At 41.4% G+C, this 20,455-nt stretch overlaps 1 protein-coding gene across 3 annotated transcripts in view; it reads right to left on the bottom strand.

Moving 5' to 3' along the window:
- Positions 1–20,455, bottom strand: part of tex2 (testis expressed 2) — a 141,358-nt gene that overhangs the window by 27,438 nt on the left and 93,465 nt on the right. For all 3 annotated transcript variants that reach the window (XM_072558895.1, XM_072558896.1, XM_072558894.1), the window contains exons 5-8: positions 14,153–14,400; positions 13,585–13,731; positions 3,599–3,698; positions 56–188 (exon numbers count right to left, since the gene is read on the bottom strand). In XM_072558895.1, the coding sequence (XP_072414996.1) occupies positions 56–188; positions 3,599–3,698; positions 13,585–13,731; positions 14,153–14,400 (628 nt within the window). The remainder of the gene's footprint in view (positions 1–55; positions 189–3,598; positions 3,699–13,584; positions 13,732–14,152; positions 14,401–20,455) is intronic.

The following is a 20,455-nucleotide window of genomic DNA, read 5'->3' as shown; positions in this document are numbered from 1 at the left end:
ACTCTTTCCTTCTGGTGCGGTTCCAGAAAACCAAATTTTAATTTAAAAATCTTACCCTTCCTTGCCAACATCGCCTACTTTGTATCCTTCCCCCAGTGGCTCCTTGCCCAGTTTGGTTAGGTTCATTTTAGTTTCCAAAGTCATCAGAAAAGATCCATTGTAAGAAATCTCCAAATCAATCCATAGTCCTGTAGAAAATAAACTTTCTGGCTGAGTGAATGTCCTGAGAATTGCAAACCTAAAGTGGTACCCAAGTCCATTCTTGTCAGCAACCTGTGACACATTTTCAATATGTTAATTACCCAGATAGAATCTACTGGAAATAACTCCATGAATTATATGCATTTACATGAATAATCCACATCATGTTTTTCAGTGTTAGGGAATGTACAGATGAGAACTGCATTAGAATCAAAGATTGCAATAAGAATGGCAACAGGAATGTTTCCTTTGTCTTAGTTATGTTAAAATGAAATCAGTTATATGGTACCAATTTAAATTTGTAGTTCCATAAATTATTCTTAGTCAATTGTTGAGAAAAAAATTACATTTCAACTTCATGCTACTTTTACAACTCAATATCCATCTAGAGAAAAGTTGCACTGGGCATCAGAACCAATTCACTTGCAGAAAACAATAGTTGCACTGGTTTTCACAATTTCACATATAACTTGAGAAAATTAAGCTACAGGATTGTAACATTTTGTATTTAAAGCACTTTCACAGGATTTAGAAAAGGTTTCAAAGTTATTTGTGAAAGATAAAGAAACAAAGACCAAATCATGAAGTAAGAAAAGCCTGTACAAAAAGGTGGTTTTAGAAAGCTTTTCAGGGTGGAAAGACATTAGGTTTTGCAAAAAGACTTTGAGACATTGGAACAATAATTGCGATAGGCAGAATCCTCTCACTAGTCACTTCTCGTCCTTCTAAACACCAATAAGCACAGGCCCAAACTATTAATCTCTCCTCAGAAGACAATTGCTCTATACCCAGATCATCACCTAATCTTTTAAAGGATCACCCAAACTATTAATCTCTCCTCAGAAGACAATTGCTCTATACCCAGATCATCACCTAATCTTTTAAAGGATCACACAATTCAGTCAAAGGGCCATAGGATGCAATGGGATAGATGGCTGCGGCATAAAGGAGGAACATAGGTACCCAGTAAGGGTGGCATTAGAATAAAAGTTAGAAAAGCTTGAATAACAGTTTCATCAGCAGAAGGTCGAAGATGATTGGAAACAGGCAATGTTGTTCAGGTTAAAATAGAAAGCCCAAATTTATAGTAAATTCGAATAGACAGCAAATGAAGACAAACTATGTTCATGTACAAAGTTCAGTGAAGTACTGAACTTTCATCATGTCCCATTCACAAGACCATAAGAATAGGAGTTATGCTACTCATCCCATTAGCCTGCTCTGCCATTCAATGTAATCATGGCAGATCTGGGAATTATCAAATTCACTTGTCTGCCTTATCTCAATAATCCTCAATTTCCTTACTGATTAGAAATCTGTCTATCTTCACCTTAAATATACTCAACAACCCAGCCTTAACAGCTCTCTATGGTAAAGCAGTCCACAGGTTGATATAGTTAGCCTCAGAAGAAATCTTGCTTCATCTCTGTCCTAAATGAGCGACATAATCTGAGGTGGTGCTCTCTGTTTCAATAAAGTCGCTTCTTTTTCATTTAAACACCTAATTATTAATCTCTCCTCATAAGACAATTCTTCTATTCTGAGGGTCAACCGAAGGCACCTTCTTGGAATTGCCTCCAATGACAGCATATATTTCCTTCAGAAAAGGGGACTAAAATTGTGCACAGTATTCAAGGTGTGATCTAACAAGTGCCTTGTATAATTTTTGCAAGACTTTCCCATTGTTATACTCCATTTCCTTTGAAAGAAAAGGCCAACATTCCATTGCTCTATTATCCTGAAATTGGGTGATGGTTTTTTTTCTGATTTATACATGAGGACCCCCAAACCTCTCTGTGCTGCAGCTTTGTCAGCTTTCTCCATTTAAGTAATAGTCAGTTCTTCTATTCTTCTTGCCAAAGTGCATAACCCCACAATTTCGCCCATTATATTCTATCTGCTAAGTTTTTGCAAAACAAGCTCAGCTCACAGCACTATTAATGATACTTTATCTCAGCCAATAGTTGAACAAGTTATGTTGCCCTGTGGCTGCCACTTCAATTCCCCCTCCCACTGCCACACTCCCAAGAATGCAAGTCCTGGGTCTCCTCCAGTGCAAAATCCAAGCCACCCGACAACTGGAGGAAGATCGCCTCATCTTCCGCTTTAAGACCCTTCAACCGTACGGTATCAACGCCATCATCACTAGTTTCCAATTTTCCCCTCCCTCCACCTCATCCTAGATCCAATCTTCCAATTAGGCACTGCCCTCTTGACCTGTCCTACCTGTCCATCTTCCTTCCCACCTATCCGCTCCACTCGCCCTACTGACCTATCACAATTATCCCTACTTTCATCCACCTATCGCCTTCCCAGCTACCTTCACCGCCCCAGCTCCACCCCCACTCTCGTATTTTTCTTTCAGGCCCCCTTCCCCCACATCCCCCACATCCCCCCCCCCCACCACATTCCTGATGAACTCTGACTCTTCAACATCTGTAGTCCTCACTTTCGCCAAGCGATCTTTTTGTGAGGGATTTGTCAATCATTGATGGTCTGTGATTCTAGTTCAATTTTGAATCTGTTCCAAGTCAGCATTTTGTATTTCTATCTCCAATTTTCCATTCAAATGGCAATTCCTTAAGTGATCCAGAAGTGGTCCTTTCCCTTTCTCTTGGATCTTTGCACTCTTTCAACATCTTTTAACATCTCACCCTGTCAGTACATCACCAAACCAACTTTTTCTCAATGATACACCATTCCTCTTGTTGCATCATTGCCAACATCTCAAGAGTTTCCTTATCCATCTCCTTGAATTCCTTCATACATCTTCTAAACCATTTCTCAAAGTCCCAAATTCTCAAAGAAGCCTAACTTCATCTGTTCCCAGCATGTGTTCCAGTACCAGGTTCCATATCAAACTCTTCACTCACCTTTTCTTTAGTTCTCTATTAACATCATTCAGTTATTATTCTCTTACTTCACTAAATGCAATGCTTCCTTTTGTAATCCCAGCTCTCAACTCCTTAGCATACCTGGCACCTTCAGTCGTATCTTTAAAATTAATCATAAGTAGTGTGGAGCATAAAATATCCCTCCGCTCTTGGAAATGAATATTGACTGCACTTCAATCTATTAAATGAGGAACTGTGTTGGTGGGGATGTGGTGGAGAAAACACTCATTGAAGTCCATAGTGCAATATGTGATGCAACCTATTGAATACAACATTGCTTTGTTTCATTTTTTCTGAGCTTGCTGCATTAAGTAGGAAACCAAAACACAAATAAAAGACAGGATAAGTCACTTGATGGTAAAGTAGATCATGAAGTGTTAGAAATACATTTATTACCATTTCTGGATCTATATAAATGGAATATTTCAGTGCAAACTCCAATGTAAAATATCTGACATTAAAAAATATTGAAGCAGCCTAAGATGAACTTCAATTGTCCTTACCTTGATGATTAACTGAAGGCTTTGAAGCTTGACATATTTTCGGCATAGCAGCTCCCATATCAAGTTCTGTCAATGTTAGTTCATTCATAAAATAAGGTAACTGAAATGGTATACAATAAACATGTAATGTAGTCATAACATTTTAAAGTGGTCACAATTTTGATATTGTTGGGATCACATGTCTACATTTGTCGACCAAGTGAATAACAGGAAGATACTGAACTATTTGGACACTTGCAGGATTAACCAGAACTTGAAGCAAAACTTTTGGCCAACAGTTTAATGTGGCTGTGACACACCTACTAATTACAGAAACGTAAATGACTTTGGAAAATATAGCCAAACAAATCGTTTAGGAAGATAACAAATGAAGTTGATTACCCTTAAATACTGGAAAAACCTGGCTCTGAAAGTGACTATGGAGTCCCCTGCACTGATGAGTGCCAAACAACCTTTTCAGATCTTGATTTCTCTTTCAAAAAAAGGAAGTCAGAGAGAAAAAAGACCTCCAAAATTTGCAGTAAAAGCTGCAATGCTCAGTATTTTGACTACCCTGTTAACCCAGAGAATTACTTCCAAAGACTTTGAACTAGTTAGAGTTCCATCTAAACTGAAGCTCATTTGGAAGACCTACAATCAGTCTACAGCTGTCAACAATTCAAATTTGTCAACAAAAAAAAAGTCTATAAGAATTCATCAAACTATATATTTTGTTTTTCAGAACATTGACCAAGGGGAGTGTTCACCTTTTGACCTTTTGCAACGATCATCTCCACAGAATTGTGTCATGTTTGGTGCTGTATGAGTGTATTGTGTTAGGATTCAAAGGGAATTTGGTTCTAATTCTAGATTATATTTTAGTTGCACAGTTTAGCTCAGAGATAACATATCAAAGACAGTAATAATAGTTCTTTATTTCTAATGAGACAGGTGAGTTGTCAGTAGAAACAAGATAAATGAGTTGACAGCACAAGTTGAAATCAAGGAGTATGACATGATAGCTATCGTGGAGATGTGGTTACAGGTTGGCCAAGACTGGAAACTCAATATTCTAGGAAATTCAATTTTTCAGAAGAATAGATACAAAAGTAAAAGGAGGTGTGTCACTTTTGTTAATAAACGAAGGCATCAGTATTGTGGCAAGTAGTGATATAGTGCATTGAATCATGACGTGGAATTAGTCTGGTTGAAAATGAAGAATGGCAAGGGAAAGAAATCACAGTTGGAGTTGTCTAAAGGTTCCGAAGAGTTGCCTCACTTTTCAGTCTGTTCTGCTATAATGTGGTAGTTGCCTTCTCATGCAACCATGTGTTATAGAAAATCGATCAATAGAAATAGTGTGGCCTATGGGGAAAAATAGGGTTGGGTCAAAGTATCAAAAATATCAGTAAAAATCAAAACAAAAATAGTAGTTAGACTATGCTATCATTTGTGTTAGGCTAAGTAAATGTTAAAATCATATTTTAATGATATAATACAATACATTTAACAGTTTAAGAGGTTTCTGAGTTTGCATTAAGTCAGGGCTGAGGGTCATTATCAGCATCATTATTAGTTCCAGGTACAGTTCTGGGTGCAGGGTTACTACGCAAGAAAGCATTTCATAGAATCCCTACACAGTGAAAACAGGACATTTAGCCCACCAACTAGTCCATATCGACCCGCCAAAGAGTAATCCATCCAGACTCATTCCCAAACTCTATTACTCTACATTTATCTGATTAATGCACCCAACCTACACATCCCTGAACACTATGGGTAATCTGGCATGGCCAATTCACCTAACCTAATTTAGATCAGAAGTTAATGGCTATGGTTTATTCTCATCAGACTGTTTCTTTGGAGTTGGCTTTAAAACGTCATCTAGTTTGTGCTGCTTTATCATCTTTTTTCTATCATGAAGAAGTTACTTATAGGGTGCCAGATAAGATTTTATGCCATGAACTGCCATCGTGCTACATTCTGCATTGTAGTCACTGTCTTCTAAGAGCTGCAACTGCTTCTCAACTTCCCTCAGGATAGAAGACAAAAGAGAAGTGGAAAGTTCTCGTGGTGCTGCATCCTGGACTTCATCGTCTCCATCTCAAGCATCAATTTCCCTTGCAGCAACAAGTTGCGGAGATCAGTCCCCACTCCTTCAAATCCAACTTGCTTTGCAAAAGTGACATCATGACCTTTGATTGCTGGAAGCTCCTCTGATGGTTCAACACCTTTAAAATCACGAACAAAGTCTGGGGGAACCCTCCGCCAAGCTGCATACAAGCAGTCTTTACTGACATCGCCCCAGCCCTCCACAATAATGTCAATGATGTGGAGGTATCAGTATTGGACTGAGGTGGACAAAGTTAAAAATCACACAACACCAGGTTATATCCAACAGATTTCTTAGAAAGAACTAGCTTTCGGAGTGCTGCTCGTTCGTCAGGTAGTTGGTGGGGCAGAATCATCGGACACAGAATTTACATCCAAGTGTCATACAACTGGTGCGATGTATTGAACAAATTCAGCGGTCAAAGACATTTGGCCTCAGATCTTCGGGTGACCGTCCTTCAAGGCAGTCTTTGGGATATGCAACAGAGTGGCCGAGCAGAGGCTGATAGCCAAGTTTGGTACCCATGAGGATGGCCTCAACTGGGATCTTGGGATCGTGCTACAATACAGGTGACCCCACTACACTATACACTCTCACACAAGCACACATATACACTCTCACACAGACCCTTTCTCATACACATACTCACGTGCACACCCTCTCACAAGCATAAACACTGTTACATGTGCATCCATTCTGTAAAGCATAGACACACACACACACTCTCATCCTCTCTTCCACACATGCTTTCCTTCTCCCACACACACATTGAGATGTCACTTTTTTTATACTGATAAAACCTTAAGTTATCTCGGGGCTATGACTTGAAAGAAATTTTGGGATTTACATACTAGTCAATTGGAATATGCATCTCCGGTCTAAGTGATCGAAGATTTAACAGCAATCTAGGTTTGTTCAATACAGCATCAGTTGTATGACACTTTGATCTTTTACTATAAATTCTGTATCCTATGATCCTGCCCCATTAACTACCTGACGAAGGAGCAGCGCTCTGAAAGCTTGTACTCTGAAATTAACCTATTGGACTATAACCTGGTGTTGTGTGATTTTTAACTTAATGATGTCAATAGCATTCTTAATGTTAAAGCTCTTTCAAAAGAGGGTAGGGGAGTTCAAAACTAGGGGGCATATATTTTTAAGGTGAGAGGAGAAAGGTTTAAAAAGGACATGGGGAGCAACACTTTAATACAAAGAGTGGTTCATGTGTGGAACGAACTACCAGAGCGAGTGGTGGGTGCAGGTACAGTTACAACACATAAAATACATTTGGATAAGTACACAAATAGGAAAAATGTTGAAGGGATATGGGCTAAATGCAGGCAAGTGGACATCGTTTAGTTTGGGAGCCTGATCGATATGGATTAGTTGGACCGAAGGATCTGTTTCCAATGCAGTATGAGTCTATGATTCTATAATCATTGAAGTTACCACTACCCACTATACTTTTTAAAATTATCTGCCATTTCCCCTGTTCCCCCATTATCAATTATCCAGTTGCAACCTCCACTTCCAACATCCTCTGGATTACCATTGACCAGAAACCCAATTGAACTTAACCTATAAATACAGTGGTTACAAGAACAGGTTAGAGACCAGGAATACTGCAGAGAGTAATTCACCACCTGACTCCCCAAAGCCTGTCCACAAATTCAGGAGTGTGATAGAATACTTTCTTCTTGCCCAGATGGCTGTAGCTCTAACAACACTCAAGAGCTTGGGACATTCAGGACAAAGCAGCCTGCTTGATGGCACCACAACCACAAGTGGTCAGTCCCTCCATCACCAACAGTCAGGAGCAGCATTGTGTACTCACTACAAGATGCACTGCTGAAATTCATCAAAGATCCTTAGACAGCACCTTCCAAAGTGCAGCAGGCCAGGCAGCATCCAAGGAGCAGGAGAATCGACGTTTCGGGCATGAGCCCTTCTTCAGGAATGAGGAAAGTGTGCCAAGCAGGCTAAGATAAAAGGTAGGGAGGAGGGACTTGGGGGACGGGCGTTGGAAATGCGAAAGGTGGAAGGAGGTTAAGGTGAGGGTGATAGGCCGGAATTGGGGTGGGGGCGGAGAGGTCAGGAAGAAGATTGCAGGTTAGGAAGGTGGTGCTGAGTTCGAGGGTTGGGACTGAGACAAGGTGGGGGAGGGGAAATGAGGAAACTGGAGAAATCGGAGTTCATCCCTTGTGGTTGGAGGGTTCCTAGGCGGAAGAGGAGGCGCTCTTCCTCCAGCCACCGTGTTGCTATGGTCTGGCGACGGAGGAATCCAAGGACCTGCACGTCCTTGGTGGAGTGGGAGGGGGAGTTGAGGGGTTGAGCCACGGGGTGGTTGGGTTGGTTGGTCCGGGTGTCCCAGAGGTGTACTCTGAAACGTTCCGCAAGTAGGCAACCTGTCTCCCCAATATAGAGGAGGCCACATTGGGTGCAGCAGATGCAGTAAATGATGTGTGTGGAGGTGCAGGTGAATTTATGGTGGATATGGAAGGATCCCTTGGGGCCTTGGAGGGAAGTAAGGGGGGAGGTGTGGGCGCATGTTTTGCATTTCTTGCGATTGCAGAAGAAGGTGCCAGGAGTGGAGCTTGGGTTGGTGGGGGGTGTGGACCTGACGAGGGAGTCACGGAGGGAGTGGTCTTTTCGGAACGCTGATAGGGGAGGGGAGGGAAATATATCCCTGGTGGTGGGGTCCGTTTGGAGGTGGCCCCAAGTCCCTCCTCCCTCCCTTTTATCTTAGCCTGCTTGGCACACTTTCCTCATTCCTGAAGAAGGGCTCATGCCCGAAATGTCAATTCTCCTGCTCCTTGGATGCTGCCTGACCTGCTGCACTTTTCCAGCAACACATTTTCAGCTCTGATCTCCTGCATCTGCAGTCCTCACTTTCTCCACAGCACCTTCCAAGCCCACCACCACTTCCACCTAGAAAGTAAAGGGAAGCAGACACATGGGAACACCACCACCCACAAGCTCCCTTTCAAACCACTCCCCATCCTGACTTAAAACTGTATCACTTCTCCTTCAGTGTTGCTAGTTCAAAATCCTGGAATTCCCTCCCTAAAGGCATTGTGTTTACTTATAACATATGCAATGCAGCAGGTCAATTGGCAGCTTACCACAACTTTCTCAAGGGCAACTAGGGATGGGCAATAAATACCGATGCTCACTAAATAGCCAGTGATGCCCACGTCCCACAAATGAATAAAAGAAACAAAGTCAAGTTTCAATTTCAGTTTGAGAGAGAGCAACTCAGGGCACAAACCAGGATCCTCAACAGAATTAGAGGCAATTTCAGAGATATGAAGAAAGAAATATACTAAGGGGAAGATCAGTGGATAAGTAGCTGCAGACAATTGTGCAGAAATTTAGTCATAGTCATAGAGATGTACAGCACGGAAACAGACCCTACTGTCCAACCCGTCCATGCCGACCAGATATCCCAACCCAATCTAGTCCCACCTGTCAGTACCCAACCCATATCCCTCCAAACCCTTCCTATTCATATACCCATCCAGATACCTTTTAAATGTTGCAATTGAACCAGCCTCCACCACTTCCTTTGGCAGTTCAATCCATACTCTGGATTAGTGGTGCTGGAAGAGCACAGCAGTTAAGGCAGCATCCAAGGAGCTTCGAAATCACCTGAACTGCTGTGCTCTTCCAGCACCACTAATCCAGAATCTGGTTTCCAGCATCTGCAGTCATTCTTTTTACCTAGTTCAATCCATACATATATCACCTTCTGAGTGAAAAGTTGCCCCCTTAGGTCTCTTTTATATCTTTCCCCTCTCACCCTAAACCTATGCCCTCTATTCTGGACTCACCGTCCCCAGGGAAAAGACTTTGTCTATTTATCCTATCCATGTCCCTCATAATTTTGTAAACTTCTATAAGGTCACCCCTCAGCCTCCAATGCTCCAGAGAAAACAGCCCCAGCCAGTTCAGCCTCTCTGTATAGCTCAAATCCTCCAATCCTGGCAACATTCTTCTAAGTCTTTTCTGAACCCTTTCAGGTTTCCTAACATCTTTCCGATAGGAAGGAGACCAGAATTGCACGCAATATTGCAACAGTGGCCTCACCAATGTCCTGTACAGCTGCAACATGACCTCCCAACTCCTGTACTCAATACTCTGACCAATAAAGGAAAGCATACCAAACGCCTTCTTCACTATCCTATCTACCTGCGACTCCACTTTCAAGGAGCTATGAACCTGTACTCCAAGGTCTCTTTGTTCAGCAACAATCCCTGGGACCTTACCATTAAGTGTAAAAGTCCTGCTAAGATTTGCTTTCTCAAAATGCAACACCTCGCATTTATCTGAATTAAACTCCATCTACCACTTCTCAGCCCATTGCATAACATTCAGCAAAATGCATTCCAGTCAAAAAGAAGGAATTGACGAAAAGGGTGATCTACCTTGGATAAAAAAAGTGACTCAAGAAAAGCAATCAGAAACTAAGACATACAAAGCAGCAAAATTGTTTGTAAGCCAGAGAATTGCGATTTTCTTTTATGAACTAGCAGCAGATGACTAACAAGCTAAGCATGCGGGAGAAAATTGAATATAAAAGTAAACTAGCAAGAAATATAAAAGCAAACAGCAAGAGCTTCTACAATTATGGGTAGCTGAAGTGTGGGGCCCTTAGAGTTTGCAACTGGGGATTGGTAATGGAGAACAGGGAAATGACAGATAACTTCAATAAACATTTTGCATCAGTCTTCATGCTGGAAAACACTATAAACATCCCAAAGATAAAAGATAAGTAAGGTGCTAATGGGAGGAAAGGTCTCGTAATAGCTTCTATAAGAGGGACAAAATATTTGAAAAACTAGTGGAACACAAGGCAGACAAGTTGCCAGGATGTGATGATCTACATCCAAGTATTTTAAGAGAAGTGGCTGCAGAGATCATGAGATATTGGAGGGATCCAAGATACTGAAAAATTACTAATTTAACACCCCTGTTCAACAAGCCAGGGTTACATTCTGTCTCCTTAGTATCACAAAAGCATAATCAGATTTTAAAGACTGCATTGGATGGAGTTCAGTGAAGGTTCATTGGATAAATTCCAGAGATGAAAGGCTGGCTTTATGAAGAGAGATTGAGCAGTTTAGAGGTTTACTCACTTGAATTTAGAAGAATGAGAGGAGATCTAATTAAGGTAAGCAAGATGTTAAAGGGAATTGACAAAGCAGATGCTCCTCCCTGTGCAGCAACCTAGAACAAATAGTCATAATGTTCGGCAAAGGGTAGGCACATTTAAGGACTTTTCTTAAAGGTTCGTGAGTTTATGGAATTCACTATCCCAGTGTGCAGAGGATGCCAGGACATTAAATAAATTAAAGGAGGAGATCAATTTTTAATTAGTAACGGGTTAAAGAGTTGCAGGGAGTGAGCAGGAAAGTGGAGTTGAGGCTGAGATGAGATCAGCTATGATTGTATTAAATGGTGTCCTTATGACTAATAAAAATACAGAAATTCTCAGACACTATTCAAAATTTTAGCTGGAATAAAGAATACTTTTATATAAGTGCTTGGTTAAGCGATTGTAAATAAGGAAAAACACTAGCTTCTTCAAAAGTATGTAAAAAATGTTCACGTTATTTTCCTTAAAAATGCTCAGAACAGAATAGCATCTAAATAATTCTGAATAACATTATAATTAGCACTTGAAAAAATAATGCATGCATCAGTTCGCAAACAAAAGTAAAAAGGGGCAGTGAAGTCCAGCCGTTTGACTATATATATATAGTCAATATCATTTTGGATTTATCCACTTAAATATTCAGTACATATCACCATCAGTTCCTACAAGTTCCACAGGTTTATACATGCTTGTTTAATTAAAAACAATAAATTTAACTTCCTTCTGAGGTAACATTTGGCTATATGTGTCACTGTATATGTAAAGTAATTTATCATCTGAACGGCTTTATATGGTTTTGACATGGAAGTATAAAAAACCTGAAGGAAAATAACTAAGCCAGCATGATATTGAAAATGACATCTGGATTTACAGTCCCTAGACCGCAGTTGAAGCATTTACATGAGTGTTATGAAGCCATCCTTAAATACAACACAATACCCACAAAGAAAATTTAATTTAAATAGCTTTAGATTTAAGCATATGATGACCCAAAACTTACAGTTTGAAGATTATTAAGGAATTACCTGAGAAGCACCAAGAACAAGAGAGGGAGACTAAAATTAAAATACATGGATTACGTATGTTGAAGTTTAACTCATGGCAGTTGGGGGTCTAGCGAGTGGATTATGTGACTTTTCAGAATATTATTACTTAAATGGAGAAAGACCACAGAAATGAGCAACAAAGAAGGATTTTGGGTTGGCATGCTGAAGTCACAAAGAGCTAGCATACAAGTTCAGCTAGTAGTAGTTAATGGAAATGGAATGTCAGCTTTCTTTCAAAGGGAATGGAGTATAAAAATAAGAAAGTTTTGCTAAAACAATACAAGGCACAAATCAGACCATAATACTGAAAACAGTTTTGATCCCTTTATCGAAGAAAGATAAACTGGCATTGGGGCAGTCCACAGAAGGTTCAGTTGGTTGATCCCATTCAAGGAGGGACTGTCTTATGAGGACAGCATGAGTAGTTTGGGCGCATAATCAATAACGTTTAGAAAAACGAAAGGCAACCTTATTGAAAGATGTACAATGCCAAGGAGGCATAGATGTGAAGAGATTGATTCCCCTTATGGAAGAGCCTTGTGGTAAAGGGCATTTTCTAAGAGTAAAAGGGAGCCCATTTAAAACGCATGTGGAGGAATTTCTCCTGAGAGTAGTGAAACTATAGAATTTGTTATGGCAGAGAACTGTCGAATCTGGGTCGTCAAGTATATTTGGCTGAAATAGATTTTCAATCAGGATGGGAAACAGGGGGTCAAATGGTATGGGAAGAAAGTGCAAACTGACTACGGTACTGAGATAGATGATCGGCCATTATAATATGGAATGGTGTAGCAAGCTCAAAGGGATGAATGGTCAACTCCTATTTTCTATGTTCCTTTTGAGGATTGGCTGGATAGTATGCTTGCAGTGCAAAGTTACGATAACAGCATGGGTTCAATTCCCACTCCAGCTGAGCTTACCAAGAAGGACTGTCCTTCTCAGCCTGTGATCTCGCCTGAAGCGTGAAACAACCAAATTACTGTGGGACTAGTCACATGTAGGTCAAACCAGGCAAGGCTGGCAGCAAAGGCTGAACCAGATGGGGTTTTCCTATAATTGACAATGGATTCAAGGACATCATTCAACTCTTAATTGCAAATTATTTTTTATTGAATTCAAATTACACCATCTGTCTTGGCAGTATTCAAAGCCAGATCCCCCAGAATATTCCTGGGTATCTAGATTAACAGTCTAGCGATAATATCATTGCCTCTACATTTTATGGAGAAATGGCAAGAAAGTGGAATTGAGTATTATCACATCAGCCATGATATCATTGAATGCAGAGCAGACACAATGGGCGAAATGGCATATTTTTTCTCAACATCTTATGGTCTTATTGACAAGAATGGATCCAAGGTAAATGAACATTAGTTATAAAAATATATTGGAGAATTTTGGACTGCTTTCCTTGGAGAAGGTAGAGAGAAGTATTCAAAATTATGAAGGGTCTAGATAGAATACGTAGGGACAAACTATTCGTATTCATGCAAGGATAGAGAACAAGTGGACACAGAATAAAAGTAGACGATATCTATGATCAAAGACTTGGAGAAAGGCACTTTTCCAAATTCTATAATTATGCATCAACAAAATGGAACTAAGTATCTGTGCCAAGGAATATTAAATTAACTGCAAGTAAAGTTATACTGATAAACATTGATTTTATGGGTTGAACATGTTGAGCACATACCCTAATCTTGCTGAGTTTCATCTGGATTTTTCGAGACACCAAGTTTGACCAGTATTTTTCACCCAAGAAATCCCAGAAGACTCTTCCAACCAAAGCATTGACCCAAGCCACTTGTTGTTCTGAGTTCTCAATTTGACTGTTTGGCAACTGACATGCAAAGAAAATGAAGAGGACTATTAAAAATATATAAAGTATTAATACATGATCATGACTTTAACTCCATGTGGTGCAGAGCTTGCAAAAAGGAAAACCTCTCCAGAAGTCTGCTGAGAGTCCATCAGTGGAGGCAAGAAGTGACTCTTAATTGGCCACTTAAGTGTATCATTTGGCTCCTGGCAGACAGTTGCTACATCATCTCACCCGCAGCTGACAAAATAGTATGACTTGGTAAAACGACAAAATGATATTGGGTAACCATGCCCAGGAGCAACACTGACAGCTTTTATGGAGGATACCTTCAAGCTCAACAGTTCTGTTCTAAGGCTGTTTTTTTTTAAAACTATAACACTAAGATGTTGTGTATTGGAAGAAAAATATCAAAATTCATAACTAACTTGTTTTTTCTTACCTTACTGTCCGCTGTGGGACTACTTTCGGCACTGTGGATAGGACTCACATTGGAACTTGAGGGCTCTTCAGGAATGTACTTTGCCATATAGAAAGTATAGTCCAGAAGCATTTTCTGGCGCACACCAGACATGAGATCTTTCTGTCTTGATTGTGATATGATTTCTTCAACACTTCCTTTACTGCTACTGCGACTATGAGTCAGCATTCCTGAATGGCTATTGTTCCTACTGTGTGATGGCACAAAACCTAAAATAAAGTGCAAATGATTAGTAATGAGAACACTGAAATACCTTAAAACACTCTTCACAACAGCTTTACACCTAGTTTTAAACATCAAGTCTAAAATATCAAAGTTTCTAACATACCTGAAGGAGAAGAAAAAGATAACAAATAGTTGACTGAGCAAGACTTCAAAATCTGTATCCCTTCTTAAATCTATCACTGAAAAGTCCAACAAATTGAATATTCAATTACCTGCTGTAAATGTTACTTCTCATATTAAATTAAACATTTTCTTCCATTACATAATGATTTGAACTAGTAAAAAACAGAAGCGCAGAACAGCAGAGATCCAAGCCAAAATATTAATAGGATAAATCTATTGACAGTAAGAGAATGACAAACTGAGCAATTATATTAATATATAAATTCAGGATTAACAATTTTCAAAGGATATAACTAATAAATTATGAACAAAATTTGACTATTGTAATAATGTCAGTCTCTGTAATTACTGGACAAGTCAGAGCCTAGACTGATATCTGACTTTATTGATTTTTATTTTAATTTAATGAGATAGCCTTTCATTAAAAGCAAGCTAACTCGCCTCAAAAGTTTATTCTGTGTACTCATAAAACTCTCCCAACACAAACAAGTTCCCATTAGCATTCCAGGAGCACACACATTCATATTGGTGTAAAAAACACATGAACAAAAAAACCTCAGCAAAGCTCGCAGTTTCATCCCTCTGCGTCTCCAACTTAATGAATTCTGGGCATGACATGATGCTGAACTCGTCTTCCATTGCCTTTGCTTTTCCACTCATTGCTTTGGATAAGATTCCTTTCCTTCTCCCACAGACCCCTTGCTGCACCTCTAACACTTCCTCCGCCTGGCTGTTTACCTGCACTCGACCGGGTTCATAGAGAAGTGTCGATGTGACAATGGTCAACTCAATTTCTCTGACCTCCTCACCTATTTCAACCTACCTCCCTGTGAAATTACTGCACTTCATGCTCTCAGATCCAACTCTGATTCTGTAATTAAGCCTGCTGACAAAAGGTGGTGACATTGTTGTCTGGTGTACTGACGTCTACATTGCAGAGGTTGAACGCCAGCTCTCCAATAACCCTCCCATCTCCCCCGGATCATGAGCACACAATGGAAAATCAGGCAACCGTGTCCACGACAGTCATTATCCACATTTCATCTTGTAAACTGCCCCTACTTCAAAGCTCAGTCTCCCAATGCTGCACAACTCACTTCTAGCTCCTTCCCAAAATCCACAGGACTGCCTACACAGGTGCATTGTTTCTGCCTGCTCCTGCCCCACAGAGCTCATCTCTTCTGACCTCAACTCAGATTTTTTTCCCTTTGCCCAGTCTTTTCCCACTTACATCTGTGATTCCTCTGATGCTGTACATCAGCTTCAAAATGTCCAGTTTGCAGACTCCAGCTGTCCCCTATTTACCATAAATGTGCAATCCCTTTACATGTCCATTCCTATCGGGTCTCAGGGCTTTCTGCTTTTTCCTGGAAGAGAAGATCTGAACCGTGCCCATCCATCACTTAACTCCTCTCACTTTCTTCAGGTCAAAGGGGTGCCCATCAGTACCCACATGGGCTTTAGTTGGCCTGTCTCTTCGTGGGGTACATAGAACATGCCTTGTTCTAGTCCTATTTCGGTCCCCACCCACAACTCTTTCTCAGGTATATTGACGATATCATCAGTGCTGCTTCCATCCTTCATCCAGAATTGAAAAAGTTTATCAATTTCACTTCCAATATCCAACCCAATCTCACTTTAACCTGGTCCATCTCCGACTTCTCCCTTCCTTTCCTCAAAATCTGTTTTCATTTCTGAGGATACGTTGGACACCGATATCCACTACAAACCAAGTGATTCCTACAGTTACCTTGACTATACATCCTCATACCCTACTCTCTGCAAAAACTCTATTCCATTCTCCCAGTTCCTCAGTCTACATCGCATCGGTTCTGATGATACCAACTTCAAAAACCTCACAGCACCAGAGACCCGGGTTCAATTCCCGCCTCAGGTGACTGACTGTGTGGAGTTTGCACATTCTCCCCGTGTCTGCGTGGGTTTCCTCCGGGTGCTCCGGTTTCCTCCCACAGTCCAAAGATGTGCAGGTCAGGTGAATTGGCCATGCTAAATTGCCTGTAGTGTTAGGTAAGGGGTAGATGTAGGGGTACGGGTGGGTTGCGCTTCGGTGGGTCGGTGTGGACTTGTTGGGCCGAAGGGCCTGTTTCCACACTGTAAGTAATCTTAAAAAAAAAGGGGCCTCTGAAATCTCCACCTTCTTCTTCACTCAAAGATTTCCCGACTATAGTTGGCAGGGCCCTCAGTCGGGTCTGGCACACTTTAGTCCACATCCCCCCCTTTTCTCTCCCACAACAGCGATAGCGTCCCTGTTGACCTCACCAGCATCCACATCCAGAGAATCATTAGTTGCCATTTCCACCACATCTAGCGGGATGCCACCATCTGACATTGCCCTCCCCTCCTCTGTCAGTCTTTCACAAGGACTGTGACCTCTGGGATACCACGGTGCACACCAACACCCCAGAACATCTTTCCCTGCGACCGAAGGTGTAACATCTGCCCATTTACTTCCTCTCCTCAATATCCAAAAGGCCCAAACACATCTTCCAGGCAAAGCAGCACTTTACCTGCACATCACTCAATCTACGTTCCTGATGAAGGGCTTATGCCTGAAAAGCCGACTCTCCTGTGCCTGGGATGTTGCCTGATTTGCTGTGCTTTTCCAATGCCACACTTTTTGACTGTGATCTCCAGTATCTGCAGTCCTCACTTTCTCCTCCATCACTCAATCTAGTCTATTGCATTTGCTGTTCACCACGTGGTCACCTCTACACTAGGAAAACGAAGCATAGACTGGGGTGACTGCTTTGCATAACACCAATGTTCTGCTTGCAAATAAAATTCTGAGCTTCCAGTTGCCTGCCACTTCAACATACCATCCTGATCCCTGGCCAACATCTCTGTCAGGCTTGTGGCAGTGCTCCAGCGAAGCTCAGCGTCAAGCTGAAAGAAGAACACCTCATTTTCCACTTGGGATCCCAACAGCTTTTTGAGGCGCAATATCAAGTTCAACAATTTTACGGTTTGAGGCACCTTCTCCCATGTTTTTACCCCACCCTCATACACCAGACCATGCTATTACACACTATCCATCGTTAGCCACTAATAGTCACCATTAACGGCCATTCATTCTCCTAGGCTGACCACTACCCACTTCTTTGTCTGTCCATCTGTTCTCTCTCTTTAGACTCTATCTCCACCAACCATCTACTCCTTACCCCCTCCCCCCACTATCTTCTACATAAAAACCAACACTTTCCAAGCGACTATCATTTATGAAGAAGGGTCACTAGACCTGAAACGTTAACTGATTTCTCACCACAGGTGCTGCCAGACCTGCTGAGATTTTCCAGCACTTTCTGTTTTAAAGTTTTTGTGAAGATCTGTAGCCTGGGAACTGGTTGGATTCATTGCGAGTCTATTTGCTGAGCTGGTGGGTTTGTTGGCAAATGTTTTTTGAATTTATGTGTTTTTGTTTGGGCTGTTTCTGGTTGGTGCCACTTCCGGTTTTCCATTGCAGAGGTTTGTATATTGGGTCCAGGTCAATACATTTGTCAATGGAGTCAATAGACAATAGATACAGGAGTAGGCCATTCTGCCCTTTGAGCCTGCACCACCATTCAATATCATGGCTGATCATCCTTAATCAGTATCCTGTTCCTGCCTTATCTCCATAACCCTTGATTCCACAATCCTTGAGAGCTCTATCCAACTCTTGCTTAAATGAATCCAGAGAATGGGCCTTGACTGCCCTTTGGGGCAGAGCATTCCACACAGCTACCACTCTCTGGGTGAAGAAGTTTCTCATCATCTCTGTCCTAAATGGTCTACCCCGTATTTTTAAGCTGTGTCCTCTGGTTCGGCACTCACCCATCAGCTGAAACATGTTTCCTGCCTCCAGAGTGTCCAATCCTTTAATAATCTTATACGTCTCAATCAGATCCCCTCTCAGTCTTCTAAACTCAAGGGTATACAAGCCCAGTCGCTCCAGTCTTTCAGCGTAAGGTAGTCCCGCCATTCCAGGAACTGACCTCGTGAACCTATGCTGCACTCCCTCAATAGCCAGAATGTCTTTCCTCAAATTTGGAGACCAGAACTGCACACAGTACTCCAGGTGTGGTCTCACCAGGGCCCTGTACAACTGCAGAAGAACCTCTTTGCTTCTATACTCAATCCCTCTTGTTATGAAGGCCAGCATACTATTAGCCTTCTTCACTACCTGCTGTACTTGCATGCTTACCTTCATTGACTGGTGTACAAGAAGACCCAGACCTCTTTGTATTGCCCCTTTACCTAAATTGATTCCATTTAGGTCGTAATCTGCCTTCCTGTTCTTGCCAGAGTGGTAACCATACATTTATCCACATTAAACTGCATCTGCCATGAATCTGACCACTCACCTAACCTGTCCAGGTCATCCTGTAATCTCCTAACATCCTCCTCACATTTACCCTGCCACTCAGCTTAGTATCATCAGCAAATTTGCTAATGTTATTACTAGTACCATCTTCTATATCATTAACATATATTGTAAAAAGCTGCGGTCCCAGCACTGATCCCTGCGGTACCCAACTGGTCACTGCCTGCCATTCCGAAATGGAGCCGTTTATCACTACTCTCTGTTTCCTATCAGCCAACCAACTTTCAATCCAAGTTACTACTTTGCCCACAATACCATGCGCCCTAATTTTGCTCACTAACCTCCTATGTGGGACTTTATCAAAAGCTTTCTGAAAGTCCAGGTACACTACATCTACTGGATCTCCCTCATCCACCTTCAGAGTTACATCCTCAAAAGATTCCAGAAGATTAGTCAAGCATGATTTCCCCTTCATAAATCCATGCTGACTCTGACCTATCCTGTTACTACTATCCAGATGTGTCGTAATTTCATCCTTTATAATAGACTCCAGCACCTTTCCCACCACTGAGGTCAGACTAACTGGTCTATAATTTCCTGCTTTCTCTCTCCCACCTTTCTTAAAAAGTGGTACAACATTAGCCACCCTCCAATCCGCAGGAACTGATCCCGAATCTATCGAACTCTGGAAAATAATCACCAACGCATCCACGATTTCACAAGTCACCTCCTTCAGTACCCTGGGCTGTAGACCATCAGGCCCCGGGGACTTATCAACCTTCAGACCTAACAGTCTCTCCAACACCAATTCCTAGCAAATATAAATTCCCTTAAGTGCAGGTCCTTCAGCCACTGTTACCTCAGGGAGATTGCTTGTGTCTTCCCCAGTGAACACAGATCTGAAGTACCAATTCAATTCTTCTGCCATTTCTTTGTTCCCCGTAATATATTCCCCTGTTTCTGTCTTCAAGGGCCCAATTTTAGTTGAAACCCATTTTTTTGCCTTTCACATACCTAAAAAAGCTTTTACTATCCTCCTTTATATTTTTGGCCAGTTTACCTTTGTACCTCATTTTTTCCGTACCTCATTTTTTTCTCTGCATATTTCCTTCTTCACAATCCTCTGTCGTTCTTTAAAAGCTTCCCAGTCCTCCGTTTTCCCACTTATCTTTGTTATGTTGTACTTTTTCTCTTTTAACTTTATACGTTTCTTAACTTCCCTCATCAGTCACGGCCACCCATGCCTCCTCCTAGGATCTTTCTTCCTTTTTGGAATGAACTGATCCTGCATCGCCTGCATTATACACAGAAATATCCGCCATTGTTCCTCCACTGTCATCCCTGCTAAGGTATTGCACCATTGAACTTTGGCCAGCTCCTCCCTCATAGCTCCCTTTGTTCCCTTTATTCAACAGAAATATTGTCACTTCCGATTGTACCCTCTCCCTCTCAAATTGCAGATTGAAGCTTATTATATTGAGTTAGGAGATGAGTACCATGCTTCCAGGAATTTCCTTGCTGTTCTTTATTTAGCCTGCCCTAGTATTGTTGCGTTGTCCCAGTTAAACTCATAGTTCATGTTGTCTGTGTGTACA

This window comes from Chiloscyllium punctatum, chromosome 39 (assembly GCF_047496795.1).
Source record: "Chiloscyllium punctatum isolate Juve2018m chromosome 39, sChiPun1.3, whole genome shotgun sequence".
NCBI lineage: Eukaryota > Metazoa > Chordata > Chondrichthyes > Orectolobiformes > Hemiscylliidae > Chiloscyllium > Chiloscyllium punctatum.
This window is presented reverse-complemented; position numbering and strand designations above follow the sequence as displayed.